The 15,468-nt window shown below is 39.0% G+C and overlaps 1 protein-coding gene across 2 annotated transcripts in view; it reads right to left on the bottom strand.

Moving 5' to 3' along the window:
* LOC124776284 (coiled-coil domain-containing protein 39) overlaps positions 1–15,468 on the bottom strand; it is a 503,452-nt gene that overhangs the window by 111,690 nt on the left and 376,294 nt on the right. For both annotated transcript variants that reach the window (XM_047251190.1, XM_047251189.1), the window contains one exon: positions 2,015–2,230. In XM_047251190.1, coding sequence (XP_047107146.1) covers positions 2,015–2,230 — 216 coding nt within the window. The remainder of the gene's footprint in view (positions 1–2,014; positions 2,231–15,468) is intronic.

Below are 15,468 nucleotides of genomic sequence, written 5' to 3'. Positions count from 1 at the left end.
CCATACATGTGCTTTGTGAGACTCATGGTCCCAATAGGCATTATTCTGCAAGAGCTTAAAAAGATGTGAGAGCCTTTTTGGCTGGGAAATCATCTACACAGTTGCGCATCCGTGTCATACTTGTTCAGACAAGACATTCTGCCCCACCATTTGACTGCAGTTGGAAGGGAGATGCCTCAGATGGTGAATAACATTATGTGTGCAGAAGTCCTTGAAAGATTGTGCAACAAAGTGAGGACCATTGTCCCAAAACCAGTGTGCAAGGCAAGCCTTCTATGGAGGATATTTTCAATAGGGCCTTGCATTCATGTCTGCTGTCACAGACTGGCAAAAAACGACATAAGGAAAATGAGAAACATCATCAAACACCAATAACCAGAAATCAATGTGAACTCTTTCCCAAGGATTTGTAGGAGTCAGCCATGGTGAGAAAACAGTGCATGGTGTCACCTGCTTGCCTGAAGACTTGTGGCAGGCTGTAAGGAGATGTTTCACTTCCCAATAGATACCTGGCCAAAGCATATTGTAACATGCTAACAGTTTTGTGTGAGATATCCCCCAATGACCCTGGTTTAATAAGCAGAGGACTTCCTCCACAGAGCTGCTAGAACCATGATCTGGGGCGTAAATGCTTCCATTAAGAGAATAACACCATCCAAGAGGGAGAGGCAATGGCGCAATGCATAACAATTCTGAAGCGGGTCAGCCAGGCCACCAATGTTGTATCATGTACATGACCTGCTGGAGAACTGCATCCAGCACTACTGCAGAGACAATATGGGGACTGGTGACAGGAAAGCCATCACCTCCGTCCAATTGAAAACAAATATGTCCCTTCCGGTCGAACAAGGCGTCAGGGACCATGGGGAGCCAGGACAGAGCATCTGCATTTGCATGTTGCAACATGGAACAAAAATAGATCTCATTTATTTTTATTTATTTATTTATTTATTTTCTGTCCATAGAATAAAAAGTTAACTGGCACAAGTACAGAGTCCAATGTGGAAGAAAAAGAGCAGCTTTGTCTGGTAAGGGCACTGACAGGCTAAACAATGAAACTAAGGGCTTATGTTCAGTAATTAAATGAAAAGTTGCACTGTACAAGAACACACAAAATTTTTTACAGGCATAGACAATAACAAGAGCTTATTTTTCCTCAGATAATAATTTTGCTGAGCCGAATTGAATGTTTATGATACAAAGACAATATGTTGTTCAGAGCAATCTGAATGGTGATGGGCCAGGGTGGCCCCCACCATCGTCACTGCCCATGTCAGAGCACCTTGTCATGGACTCAATCTCCATATGGCTTCTGCCCCCATCGTGGTCCTCTCCATTGATCGCCCCAGGGTTCATGGATGGTGGGATGCCTCCTCTCACATGCTTTTGTAGTAACTCATCAGATACTACACCTACGGCTCACAGTGGACGTATGATGGGCCACTACAGCAAGCGTAGTGAGCACTGACATTTAAATGGCACACTTGAAACTCTCCGAGGTGGCTGTCAGGTGCAGACTGGTCACCGATCCCTGTCACCAGATCTGCAATGCGCACGCAGCACAATACCAGTGACACCTGATGTGGACGGCATCTTTATAAGAGGGTGCATGCGTCTCCGAGCCCTCATCTGCTAAATGTGTTCAAGATGTGTAAACTACTTTTATTGTATTCTAGTTGATGTCACTCTGTGACCCAATTAATTGTAGCTCTTTTATGACCATTTGTTTCACCGTGTTCCTAGTTAGAACATATATATATTGTGCTAAACCTGTAATGCAATTGTGCTAACCCTGTAATGCATGAACAATTTGATAAAGAATAATATTTTATTATCGAGCTTCCTAACAGGTATTATCCAACAAAACAGTATTTTGAAAACATAAATAACAATTTAGGGCCTTCCTGACAGTGAATTCAACATTTACTATAATGTCATTTAAATTAAGTGATTCCAAAGTGAATAGAGAGAAAGCGGGGAAGACAAGAGCTATGAAAAATAGTAAAATAAATACCTTGAGTTTTATAGTTGCTATTGACACCTCCTCTCCTTCTTCTGCTCTACCAAGTGACATCATTGCTATTTCATATTTTGATTGAAGCTGTGCTGTTTTAAGCTTTCGTCCTTGTATTTCTAGTATTAACTTAGACTTCTCTTCTTCCAGAACCCGCTTCTTTATTTTTAACAATTCCTGCTGCATGTTGATTTCTTCCTGGCGATCTCTCATTGCCTGAAAGAACATAGAAGAATGAGAATAAACTTCTCATTAACGTAAAAATGGTGATAAATTAATTTAAAAGCAATCATACAGAATGGAACCCTATCCATATTCATACCTAACTTGAAACCAGTATTTCAAACATTTTGTACAATATTATGAAATGAGTTCTGATAATTTCCAAATGCACTTCTGAGGCATAATTATCCTATATATCTGCAGAAACAAGCTTGTATGTATTGAAAATGACACTAATCGAGAGTAAGTGTGAATGTAACAAGATAAGGTGACCTATAAATGATCTATTTTGACATTAATGTCATGAACTAACAGGTGATTAAAACGAATATACTTGATGAAGCGTACTGACAGTTGACAGTTCAAAATGACCAGTTGTGTGTGTACAGAGAAAAGCACGAGATGATCAAAAGTATCTGAAGAGGATGTTGATTATATCAGAGCATCTTACCTTCGTAGAGGTACGAAGTCTCTTGGGAAAGTAAGTCTTGAACTTCAGTTGCCAAACATGACAGTGTGGATGGTTTTAAGAAAATGTTTACACATGTGTCCATACTGGTTACAGTTAGAACATGCTTTAAAGCTGATTAACTATGGTGTACATTATAACTCTGCAAGTGAAGTTGCAATGGGAAGATAACTTATATGGTGTCCAGTGATGAGGTAACTTTACATCTAAGTGAGAAGGTAATTACCCATAATGTTTGCATCTGGGAATCTGAACATCCGAATAAATTCGTACAATATTGAAGAGAGTCCCTAAAATAACATTTCTGGGCTGTGTCGCAATGTCAAGCCTATGGACCTTTTCTGCTGAAGCTGCTATAACAGTGTTGGCATATCTGGATATGTTGGGAGAAAGGTTCTTTCCCTAATTAGAAGACAAACCTGAAAACTTTATTCGGCAACAAGATGGAGACCCTCCCCCCTGGCATCTCTTTGTACAAAAGTGGTTGTATGTTGAAGTCCCTGAGTGTTGGATTGGTGGTAATGGTCAATATGACAGAGCTCTTGTCCATTAGTCTCCCTGTACAGCTGACTTCACATCATGTAATTTTTTTCTTTTGGGGTTTTGTAAAAGTTTGTTTCTACATTCTGCCACTACCTAATGACAAGCAGGAGATGAGACACAGAATTGAGATGGCACCTATTTAAAAATGAAGATACACATTGCTTGTAAAATGGCAAAAGTTTAATAGTGAATCATGTAAAAAGTCTCAGAAACAGGTTACAAAAGAAACTGTGTGTGTGAAGTCGACATCTGGCTGCATGAAAAATGTGCAAAAGTAAGGTTAAAATTTGTTAGCGAGAATATTCACTGGTCACGCGGACTTCCACTGTGAGCTCACAGAAAGACATTATCACTTTAAGTGCAGCATTATCACTGCAGAAACAAGAAAAATTGTCTAAGTATTGGATTTACAAATGAAAGTCATAAAGTTGACAAATTACAAATTATTCTTTTGGAATGCAAAAATATCAAAACTACTACCCTCAATGAACACTGGCTGACATTTTAGAATATTAAAAGTCTTAATAAAATAAGAAATTTTGAAGTAGCCAACAGCTTTTTTGGATGAGAGAAATCAATGGGTGGCTCTTGCAGATATCCTCATTCTGATGTAAAATATGATATAGGAGACTATTTTAATTATTTGAGTGAGAGTAGCAGAGAAAGCTACATTTGAAGCTGTTTTGGTCAAATCTCATTTGCTGCTTGAAAATCTCAATAAAGAAAAAAGGAAAAAGATTGTAATAGGTGCTCACTTCCATATCAACATCATAGCTGAAAGCAATTAAGCGTCCAAATTTACTGACATAATAAAAAAAGCTATGACTCCAAAGTAAATCATGCAGGACACTACAGTAAATGCACTATCGGTGACCTGTATTGATAATATTTTAACAAATTATCTGATTGAAGATAATCATACTTTCTGCTTAGATCTGGGACGTTCTGAACACCCTGCATTATTCATTGAACTGTTGTTGTTGTGGTCTTCAGTCCAGAGACTGCTTTGATACAGCTCTCCATGCTACTCTATGCTGTGCAAGCTTCATCATCTCCCAGTACCTACTGCCACCTACATCCTTCTGAATCTGCTTAGTGTATTCGTCTCTTGGTCTCCCGCTACGATTTTTACCATCCACGCTGCCCTCCAATACTAAATTGATGATCCCATTATGCCTCAGAATATGTCCTTACCAACTGATCTTTTCTTCTAGTCAAGTTGTACCACAAATTTCTCTTCTCCCCAATTCTATTCAATACCTCCTCATTAGTTATGTGATCTACCCATCCAATCTTCAGCATTCTTCTGTAGCACCACATTTTGAAATCTTCTATTCTCATCCTGTGCAAACTATTTATCGTCCATGTTTCACTTCCATACATGGCTACACTCATATAAATACTTTCAGAAACAACTTCCTGACACTTAAATCTATACTCTATGTTAACAAATTTCTCTTCTTCAGAAACGCTTTCCTTGTCATAACATTTTATATCCTCTCTACTTCAACCATAATCAGTTATTTTGCTCCGGAAATATCAAAACTCATCTACTACTTTAAGTGTCTCATTTTGTAATCTAATTCCCTCAGCATCACCCGAGTTAACTCGACTACATTCCATTATCCTCATTTTGCTTTTGTTGATTTTCATCTTATATCCTCCTTTCAAGACACTTTCCATTCCGTTGAACTGCTCTTCCACGTCCTTTGCTGTCTCTCACAGAATTACAATGTCATTGGCGAACCTCAAAGTTTTTATTTCTTCTCCATGGATTTTAATTCCTAATCCGAATTTTTCTTTTGTTTTCTTTACTGTGTGCTCAATATACAGATTGAATATCATCAGGGGTAGGATACAACCCTGTCTCATTCCCTTCCCAACCACTGCTTCCGTTTCATGCCCTTCGACTCTTTATAACTGCCATCTGGTTTCTGTACAAACTGTAAATAGCCTTTCACTCCCTTTATTCTACCCCTGCTACCTTCAGAATTTGAAAGAGAGTATTCCAGTCAACATTGTCAAAAGCTTTCTCTAAGTCTACAAATGCTAGAAACGTAGGTTTGCCTTTCCTTCTAGTCAGCACTGCCTCACACGTTCCAACATTTCTACGGAATCCAAACTCATCTTCCCCGAGGTTAGCTTCTATCAGTTTTTCCATTCATCTGTAAAGAATTCGCATTAGTATTTTGCAGCCGTGACTTATTAAACTGATAGTTCAGCAATTTTCACATCTGTCAACACCTACTTTCTTTGGGACTGGAATTATTATGTTCTTCTTCAAGTCTGAGGGTATTTTGCCTGTCTCATACATCTTGCTCACCAGATGGTAGAGTTTTGTCAGGGCTGGCTCTCCAAAGGCTGTCAGTAGTTCTACATCTACATCTACATGACTACTCTGCAATTCACATTTAAGTGCTTGGCAGAGGGTTCGTCGAACCACAATCACACTATCTCTCTACCATTCCACTCCCAAACAGCGCGCAGGAAAAACGAACACCTAAACCTTTCTGTTCGAGCTCTGATTTCTCTTATTTTATTTTGATGATCATTCCTACCTATGTAGGTTGGGCTCAACAAAATATTTTCGCATTCGGAAGAGAAAGTTGGTGACTGAAATTTCGTAAATAGATCTCGCCGCGACGAAAAACGTCTTTGCTGTAATGACTTCCATCCCAATTCGCGTATCATATCTGCCACACTCTCTCCCCTACTACGTGATAATACAAAACGAGCTGCCGTTTTTTGCACCCTTTCGATGTCCTCTGTCAATCCCACCTGGTAAGGATCCCACACCACGCAGCAATATTGTAACAGAGGACGAACGAGTGTAGTGTAAGCTGTCTCTTTAGTGGACTTGTTGCATCTTCTAAGTGTCCTGCCAATGAAACACAACCTTTGGCTCGCCTTCCCCACAATATTATCTATGTGGTCCTTCCAACTGAAGTTGTTTGTAATTTTAACACCCAGGTACTTAGTTGAATTGACAGCCTTGAGAATTGTACTATTTATCGAGTAATCGAATTCCAACGGATTTCTTTTGGAACTCATGTGGATCACCTCACACTTTTCGTTATTTAGCGTCAACTGCCACCTGCCACACCATACAGTAATCTTTTCTAAATCGCTTTGCAACTGATACTGGTCTTCGGATGACCTTACTAGACAGTAAATTACAGCATCATCTGCAAACAACCTAAGAGAACTGCTCAGATTGTCACCCAGGTCATTTACATAGATCAGGAACAGCAGAGGTCCCAGGTCGCTTCCCTGGGGAACACCTGATATCACTTCAGTTTTACTCGATGATTTGCCGTCTATTACTACGAACTGCGACCTTCCTGACAGGAAATCACGAATCCAATCGCACAACTGAGAAGATACCCCATAGGCCCGCAGCTTGATTAGAAGTCGCTTGTGAGGAACAGTGTCAAAAGCTTTCCGGAAATCTAGAAATACGGAATCAACTTAAGATCCCCTGTCGATAGCGGCCATTACTTCATTAGTTCTAATGGAATGATGTGTACTCCCGGGGCCTTGTTTCGACTTAGGTCTTCCAGTGCTCTGTCAAACTTTTCACGCAGTATCATATTTTCCATTTCATCTTCATCTACATCCTCTTCCATTTCCATAATATTGTCCTCAAGAACATCGCCCTTGTATAGACACTCCATATACTCCTTCCACCTTTCTACTTTCCCTTCTTTGCTTAGAACTGGGTTTCCATCTGAGCTCTTGATATTCATAGAAGTGGTTCTCTTTTCTCCAAAGGTCTCTTTAATTTTCCTGTAGGCAGTATTTATCTTACCCCTAGTGAGATATGCCCCAACATCCTTACATTTTGCACTTTGTGTCGATCTCATTTTTGAGACGTTTTTATTCCTTTTTGCCTGCTTCATTTACTGCATTTTTATATTTTCTCCTTTCATCAATTAAATTCAATATTTCTTCTGTTACCCAAGGATTTCTACTAGCCCTTGTCTTTTTACCTGCTGCCTTCACTATTTCAACCCTCAAAGCTACCCATTCTTCTTCTATTGTATTTCTTTCCCCCATTCCTGTCTATAGTTCCCTTATGCTCTACCTGAAACTCTGTATAACCTCTGGTTTAGTCAGTTTATCCAGGTTCCATCTCCTTAAATTCCCACCTTTTTGCAGTTTCTTCAGTTTTAATTTACACTTCATAACCAATAGATTGCGGTCAGAGTCCACATCTGTCCCTGGAAATGTCTTACAATTTAAAACCTGGTTCCTAAATCTCTGTCTCATCATTATATAATCTATCTGAAACCTTCCAGTATCTCCATGCCTCTTCCATGTATACAGCCTTCTTTCATGATTCTTGAACCTAGTGTTAGCTGTGATTAAGTTATGCTCTGTGCAAAATTCTACCAGGCAGATTTATCTTTCATTTCTTACCCCAATTCCATATTCACCTACTACGCTTCCCCTTCTTCCTTTTCCTACTATCGAATTCCAGTCACCCATGACTATTAAATTTTCATCTCCCTTCACTATCTGAATAATTTCTTTTCTCTCATCATACATTTCATCACTTTCTTTGTCATCTGTAGAGCTAGTTGGCATATAAACTTGTACTACTGTGGTAGGCATCAGCTTTGTGTCTATCTTGGCCACAATAATGTGTTCACTATGCTGTTTGCAGTAGATTACTCACACTCCTATTTCTTTATTCATTATTAAACCAACTCCTGCATTACCCCTATTTGATTCATTGAACTATCAAATATTCATTGAACTATCAAATATTAACAAAGAAATTTCACATAACAGTAGTCATATGAAAAACTTCAGTGAAAAAATTCAACTATATTTAGTAATATGTTAAGAGAGAATGAATAGTCTTATGACAGCTGTTTGCCATGTAGTAGTAACTTTGAAAAAAATTTAAGTAGCTTTCTTGAAACATTTAATAAGATGTATCCTCTTAGAATCATAGGTGAAAAATTGACTAGTATATTAAATGGAGAGTTCTGGATATAAAAAATTTCTAGTGCCAGGAAGAGGCAACTCCACAATGAACTGAAATATAATGAAAACAGACATTTTGCTGAGTATGTTAGACTTTATAAAGCTACATTTAAAAAGGCTGTGAAGGCCACAAAAAAATGGCACACAATCAATTAATTTCACGACATAAAAGTAAGACAAAGGCAGCCTGGTCTGCTGTCAAATCAGAGTTAGTTAATAATAGTGAAATATCTATGATTCCAGTAGATGATAGCTTTACCATAAATCCAGCTCAAATATCAGAGTGTTTAAATGAATTCTTCATAAATGAAGCAAAGTCCAAGGCATTTTGCTCTGATTTTTTAAACATAAGAACATTCACTGGTATACTTGGGAAGGCAGGGGAACAAGATCTGTTATTTAATATATAATAACAGATCAGGAACTCAGGAAGGCTGTGAGGGACACACACGTATTCAGGGGATTCTTTGATGACACTGATCACTATTTAATCTGCAGTGAAATTGGTATTATGAGGCCGAAAGTGCAGGAGGTCAGTCCATATGTAGGAGGATAAGAGTGGAGAAACTTCAGGATAAGGAAATCAGGCACAAGTACATAACAGTGATCTCAGAAAGGTACCAGTTAGTTGAATGTAGTCAATTACAGTCATTGGGAAAGGAATGGACAAGGTACAGGGACACAGTACTAGAAGTGGCTAAAGAATATCTTGGAACAGTAGTGTGTAGACATAGGATGACGCAAACAGCTTCGTGGAATGACACAGTCAAGGCAGCCTGTAAAAGGAAAAAGAAGGTGTATCAAAAATGGCTACATACTAGAACTCAGGTAGACAGAGAAAGTTATGTTGAAGAAAGAAACAAAGCCAAACAGATAATTGCAGCATCCAAGAAGAAATCTTGGGAAGACTTTGGAAACAGGTTGGAAACTTTGGGACAAGCTGCTGGAAAACCATTCTGGAGTGTAATTAGCAGTCTTCGAAAGGGAGGTAAGAAGGAAATGACAAGTATGTTGGACAGGTCAGGAAAACTGCTGGTGAATCCTGTTGATGCCTTGGGCAGATGGGGGGAACATTTTGAAGAGTTGCTCAATGTAGGTGAAAATACGATCAGTAATTTTTCAGATTTCGATGTACAATGGGATGTTGTTGTTGTTGTTGCTGTTGTTGTGGTCTTCAGTCCTGAGACTGGTTTGATGCGGCTCTCCATGCTACTCTATCCTGTGCAAGCTTTTTCATCTCCCAGTACCTACTGCAACCTACATCCTTTTGAATCTGCTTAGTGTATTCATCTCTTGGTCTCACTCTACAATTTTTACCCTCCACGCTGCCCTCCAATACTAAAATGGTGATCCTTTGATGCCTCAGAACATGTCCTACCAACCAATCCCTTCTTCTAGTCAAATTGTGCCACAAACTTCTCTTCTCCCCAATTCTATTCAATACCTCCTCATTAGTTATGTGATCTACCCATCTAATCTTCAGCATTCTTCTGTAGCACCACATTTCGAAAGCTTCTATTCTCTTCTTGTCCAAACTACTTATCATCCATGTTTCACTTCCATACATGGCTACACTCCATACAAATACTTTCAGAAATGACTTCCTGACACTTAAATCTATATTCGATGTTAACAAATTTCTCTTCTTCAGAAACGCTTTCCTTGCCATTGCCAGTCTACATTTTATATCCTCTCTACTTCGACCATCATCAGTTATTTTGCTCCCCAAATAGCAAAACTCCTTTACTACTTTAAGTGTCTCATTTCCTAATCTAATTCCCTCAGCATCACCCGACTTAATTCGACTACATTCCATTTTCCTCGTTTTGCTTTTGTTGATGTTCATCTTATATCCTCCTTTCAAGACACTGTCCATTCCGTTCAACTGCTCTTCCAAGTCCTTTGCTGTCTCTGACAGAATTACAATGTCATCGGGAACCTCAACGTTTTTATTTCTTCTCCATGGACTTTAATACCTACTCCAAAATTTTCTTTTGTTTACTTCACTGCTTGCTCAATATAAAGATTGAATATCATAGGGGAAAGGCTACAACCCTGTCTCACTCCCTTCCCAACCACTGTTACCCTTTCATACCCCTCGACTCTTATAACTGCCATCTGGTTTCTGTACAAATTGTAAATAGCCTTTTGCTCCCTGTATTTTACCCCTGCCACCTTTAGAATTTGAAAGAGAGTATTCCAGTCAACATTGTCAAAAGCTTTCTCTAAGTCTACAAACGCTAGAAACGTAGGTTTGCCTTTCCTTAATCTAGATTCTAAGATAAGTCGTATGGTCAGTATTGCCTCACGTATTCCAGTATTTCTACGGAATCCAAACTGATCTTCCCCGAGGTCGGCTTCTACTAGTTTTTCCATTTGCCTGTAAAGAATTCGCATTAGTATTTTGCAGCTGTGGCTTATTAAACTGATAGTTCGGTAATTTTCACATCTGTCAACACCTGCTTTCTTTGGGATTGGAATTATTACATTCTTCTTGAAGTCTGACGGTATTTCGCCTGTCTCATACATCTTGCTCACCAGATGGTTGAGTTTTGTCAGGATTGGCTCTCCCAAGGCCGTCAGTAGTTCCAATGGAATGTTGTCTACTCCCGGGGCCTTGTTTCGACTCAGGTCTTCCAGTGCTCTGTCAAACTCTTCACACAGTATCATATTTTCCATTTCATCTTCATCTACATCCTCTTCCATTTCCATAATATTGTCCTCAAGTACATAGCCCTTGTATAGACCCTCTATATACTCCTTCCACCTTTCTGCTTTCCATTCTTTGCTTAGAACTGGGTTTGCATCTGAGCTCTTGATATTCATACAAGTGGTTCTCTTTTCTCCAAAGGTCTCTTTAATTTTCCTGTAAGCAGTATCTATCTTACCCCTGGCGAGATAAGCCTCTACATCCTTTCATTTGTCCTCTAGCCATCCCTGCTTAGCCAGTTTACATTTCCTGTCGATCTCATATTTGAGATGTTTGTATTCTTTTATGCCTGCTTCATTTACTGCATTTTTATATTTTCTCCCTTCATCAATTAAATTCAATATTTCTTCTGTTACCCAAGGATTTCTACTAGCCCTTGTCTTTATACCGACTTGATTCTCTGCTGCCTTCACTATTTCATCCCTCAGAGCTACCCATTCTTCTTCTATTGTATTTCTTTCCCCCATTCCTGTCTATTGTTCCCTTATGCTCTACCTGAAACTCTGTATAACCTCTGGTTTAGTCAGTTTATCCAGGTCCCATCTCCTTAAATTCCCACCTTTTTGCAGGTTCTTCAGTTTTCATCTACAGTTCATAACCAATAGATTGTGGTCAGAGTCCACATCAGCCCCTGGAAATGTCTTACGATTTAAAACCTGGTTCCTAAATCTCTGTCTTACCATGACATAATCTATCTGAAACCTGTCAGTATCTCCAGGTTTCTTCCATGTATACAGCCTTCTTTTATGATTCTTGAACCAAGTGTTAGCTATGATTAAGTTGTGCTCTGTGCAAAATTCTACCAGGCGGCTTCCTCTTTCATTTCTTAGCCCCAATCCATATTCACCTACTACGTTTCCTTCTCTCCCTTTTCCTACTACCGAATTTCAGTCACCCATCACTATTAAATTTTCGTCTCCCTTTCACTATCTGAATAATTTCTTTGATGTCAGCATACATTTCTTCAATTTCTTCATCATCTGCAGAGCTAGTTGGCATATAAACTTGTACTACTGTAGTAGGTGTGGGCCTCATGTCTATCTTGGCCACAACAATGCGTTCACTATGCTGTTTGTAGTAGCTTACCCGCAAACCTATTTTATTATTCATTATTAAACCTCCTCCTGCATTACCCGTATTTGATTTTGTATTTATAATCCTGTATTCGCCTGACAAAAAGTCTTGTTCCTCCTGCCACCGAACTTCACTAATTTCCACTATATCTAACTTTAACCTGTCTATTTCCCTTTTTAAATATTCTAACCTACCTGTCCGATTAAGGGATCTGACATTCCACGCTCCGATCCATAGAACGCCAGTTTCTTTCTCCTGATAAAGATGTCCTCTTGAGTAGCCCCGCCCGGATATCCGAATGGGGGACTATTTTACCTCCGGAATATTTTACCCAAGAGGACGCCATCATCATTTAACCATTCGGTAAAGCTGCATGCCCTCGGGAAAAATTACGGCTGTAGTTTCCCCTTGCTTTCAGCCGTTCACAGTACGGCAAATAATGGAGAAGTGTTACGAGTGGAACAGGGAATTGTATCTATGTTTTATAGATCTAGAATAGGCATATGACCGGGTTCCTAGGAGGAAGTTATTGTCTGTTCTTTGAGATTATGTAATAGGAGGGCAAACTTTTGCACGCAATTGAAGGTCTTTACATAGATAGTCAGGCAGCAGTTAGAGTTGACAGTAAATTGAGTTCATGGTTCAGAGTAGTTTCACCGAGCGAGGTGGCGCAGTGGTTAGACACTGGACTCGCATTCGGGAGGACGACGGTTCAATCCCGCGTCCGGCCATCCTGATTTAGGTTTTCCGAGATTTCCCTAAATCGCTCCAGGCAAATGCTGGGATGGTTCCTTACAAAGGGCACGGCCGACTTCCTTCCCCGATGAGACCGATGACCTCGCTGTCTGGTCTCCTTCCCCGAAACAACCAACCAGAGTAGTTTCAGGGGTAAGGCAAGGCTGCAACCTGTCTCCACTGTTGTTCATAGTATTTATGGGTCATATGTTGAAAACAATGTACTGGCTGGGTGAGATTAAGATATGCGAACACAAAATAAGCAGTCTCGCATATGCAGATGACTTAGTTGTGATGGCAGATTCGATTGAAAGTTTGCAAAGTAATATTTCAGAGCTAGATCAGAAATGTAAGGACTATGGAATGAAGATTAGCATCTCCAAAATGAAAGTAATGTCAGTGGGAAAGAGATATAAACGGATTGAGTGCCAAATAGGAGGAACAAAGTTAGAACAAGTGGACAGTTTCAAGTACTTAGGATGCATATTCTCACAGGATGGCAACATAGTGAAAGAACTGGAAGCGAGGTGTAGCAAAGCTAATGCAGTGAGCGCTGAGCTATGATCTACTCTCTTCTGCAAGAAGGAAATCAGTACCAAGACTAAGTTATCTGTGCACCGTTCAATCTTTCGACCAACTTTGTTGTATGGGAGCAAAAGCTGGGTGGATTCAGGTTACCTTATCAATAAGGTTGAGGTTACGGATATGAAAGTAGCTAGGATGATTGCAGGTACTAGTAGATGGGAACAATGGCAGGAGGATGTCCACAATGAGGAAGTCAATGAAAAACTGGGAATGAACTCTATAGATGTAGCAGTCAGGGCGAACAGGCTTAGATGGTGGGGTCATGTTACACGCATGGGAGAAGCAAGGTTACCCAAGAGACTCATGGGTTCAGCAGTAGAGGGTAGGAGGAGTCGGGGTAGACCAAGGAGAAGGTACCTGGATTCGGTTAAGAATGATTTTGAAGTAATAGGCTTAACATCAGAAGAGGCACCAATGTTAGCACTGAGTAGGGGATCATGGAGGAATGTTATAAGGGGGACCATGCTCCAGATTGAATGCTGAAAGGCATAATCAGTCTTAAATGATGATGATGATGAAGCAAAGTCAGATAATGATGTAGCGGAATATATGAGTAAAGTAAATCCCTTTGGACTCCACAAAGAAGTCAAGTACCTCACAGATTTCTTAAAAAAAAAAAAAAAAAAAAAAAAAAAAAAAAAAAAAAAAAAAAAAAAAAAAAAAAAAAATAAATGTCAATAAAATAGCACCTCCACCAAACAAAATAATCAACTCATCTGTTGAACAAGGATGCTTTCCTGACGTGTTGAAGTATGCCGAACTTAGACCTCTGTTCAAGACTGGATCAAGGGATGACATGGGAAACTATTGCCATACTTCTCTTTTTCCAATCCATTTAAAAGTGTTAAAGGAAAGTAGCTACAAACACATTAAAATTTTTGCTGTAAAAATGATATTCTTATAAGTAACCAGTTTGGAGTCCAACCAGGATAAGACCCCCTTGGATACAGTGAATAACTTTATTGAAAAGATATGCAAACCATTGGATCAGAGAATTAACATTGTAGTATCTCTGTTATCTGCCAAAAGCCTTTAACTCTGTAAACCATGCCTTACTTATCTACAAATTAGATAAATGTAGGATTAAGAGCAATGCTCTGAAATGACTTACACATCATACTTGCAGAACAGAAAACAAAAGGTAACTATCACATCAAAGGCAGTTAATTATTATTCTGAATGGTTAGTTGATTATGTTCTGTAAATCATTTGAATGTTTTATGATTAATGGTAACATTAATGAACACTTTTATAAATGCATCAGTGGAATAGAAATGGTTTTAAATTAGATTTAAAACTTTGCTTCGCTACCTGTCAGACATTTTATGTGATTGGGCAAAGGACCAAAAATGCTTATTGCTGCATATTGAACTCCTGTCTGAGCCACTGAGAGCTTTAACAATGGGTAGTAAAGGTTGTTTTTCCCTCTAGTGTTGTGGGCATGTACATCACTGTTCTTCTTAAACTGTGGTGTATTATTTATGATGAATTTCAGAATAGAAAATATGTATTGTGGTGGCATAGTTAAAGTGACTAGTTCCTTGAAGAGATACCAACATGACATCCATGGGTGAACGCTACATATTACTCATACTGCTTGCTTTTGTGCTATCAATACTTTATTTCTAAGTGATAAGTTACCCCAGAAATTATCCTGTACGACAATATTGAGTGGAAATATGTAAAATGTGTCAGCAGGGTGATATGTTTGTTTCCACGATTAGAAATTATATGCAGAGCAAAAGTAGTTGAACTTAATTGTTTGAGAAGCTCAGTGATATGCTTCTTCCAGTTCATGTTTTCATCAATATGCACACTCAGAAATTTGAAGCATTCTATACTACTTACTGACTCCTACTCATGTGCAACATCAATTGTTGGTATGACTCTGTTCGTTGCGCAGAACTGAATGTATGCTTTTTTTTTTTAAATTTAGGGCGAATTCATTTTCAGAGAACCACCTCATAATTCATTGGAAAATATCACTTACTAACTCTTCTGTTGCTTTCTCTCTATTGGGATTTACACAGAAAGTTCCAATTTTGCTTGTTTAATGTTAAGTGGAAGACCGTTCTCATATATAAGCAATATGAGTGGACTGAAAATTTAATACTACGGGACTCT

Source organism: Schistocerca piceifrons, chromosome 2, assembly GCF_021461385.2.
Source record: "Schistocerca piceifrons isolate TAMUIC-IGC-003096 chromosome 2, iqSchPice1.1, whole genome shotgun sequence".
Classification (NCBI taxonomy): Eukaryota; Metazoa; Arthropoda; class Insecta; order Orthoptera; family Acrididae; genus Schistocerca; species Schistocerca piceifrons.
This window is presented reverse-complemented; position numbering and strand designations above follow the sequence as displayed.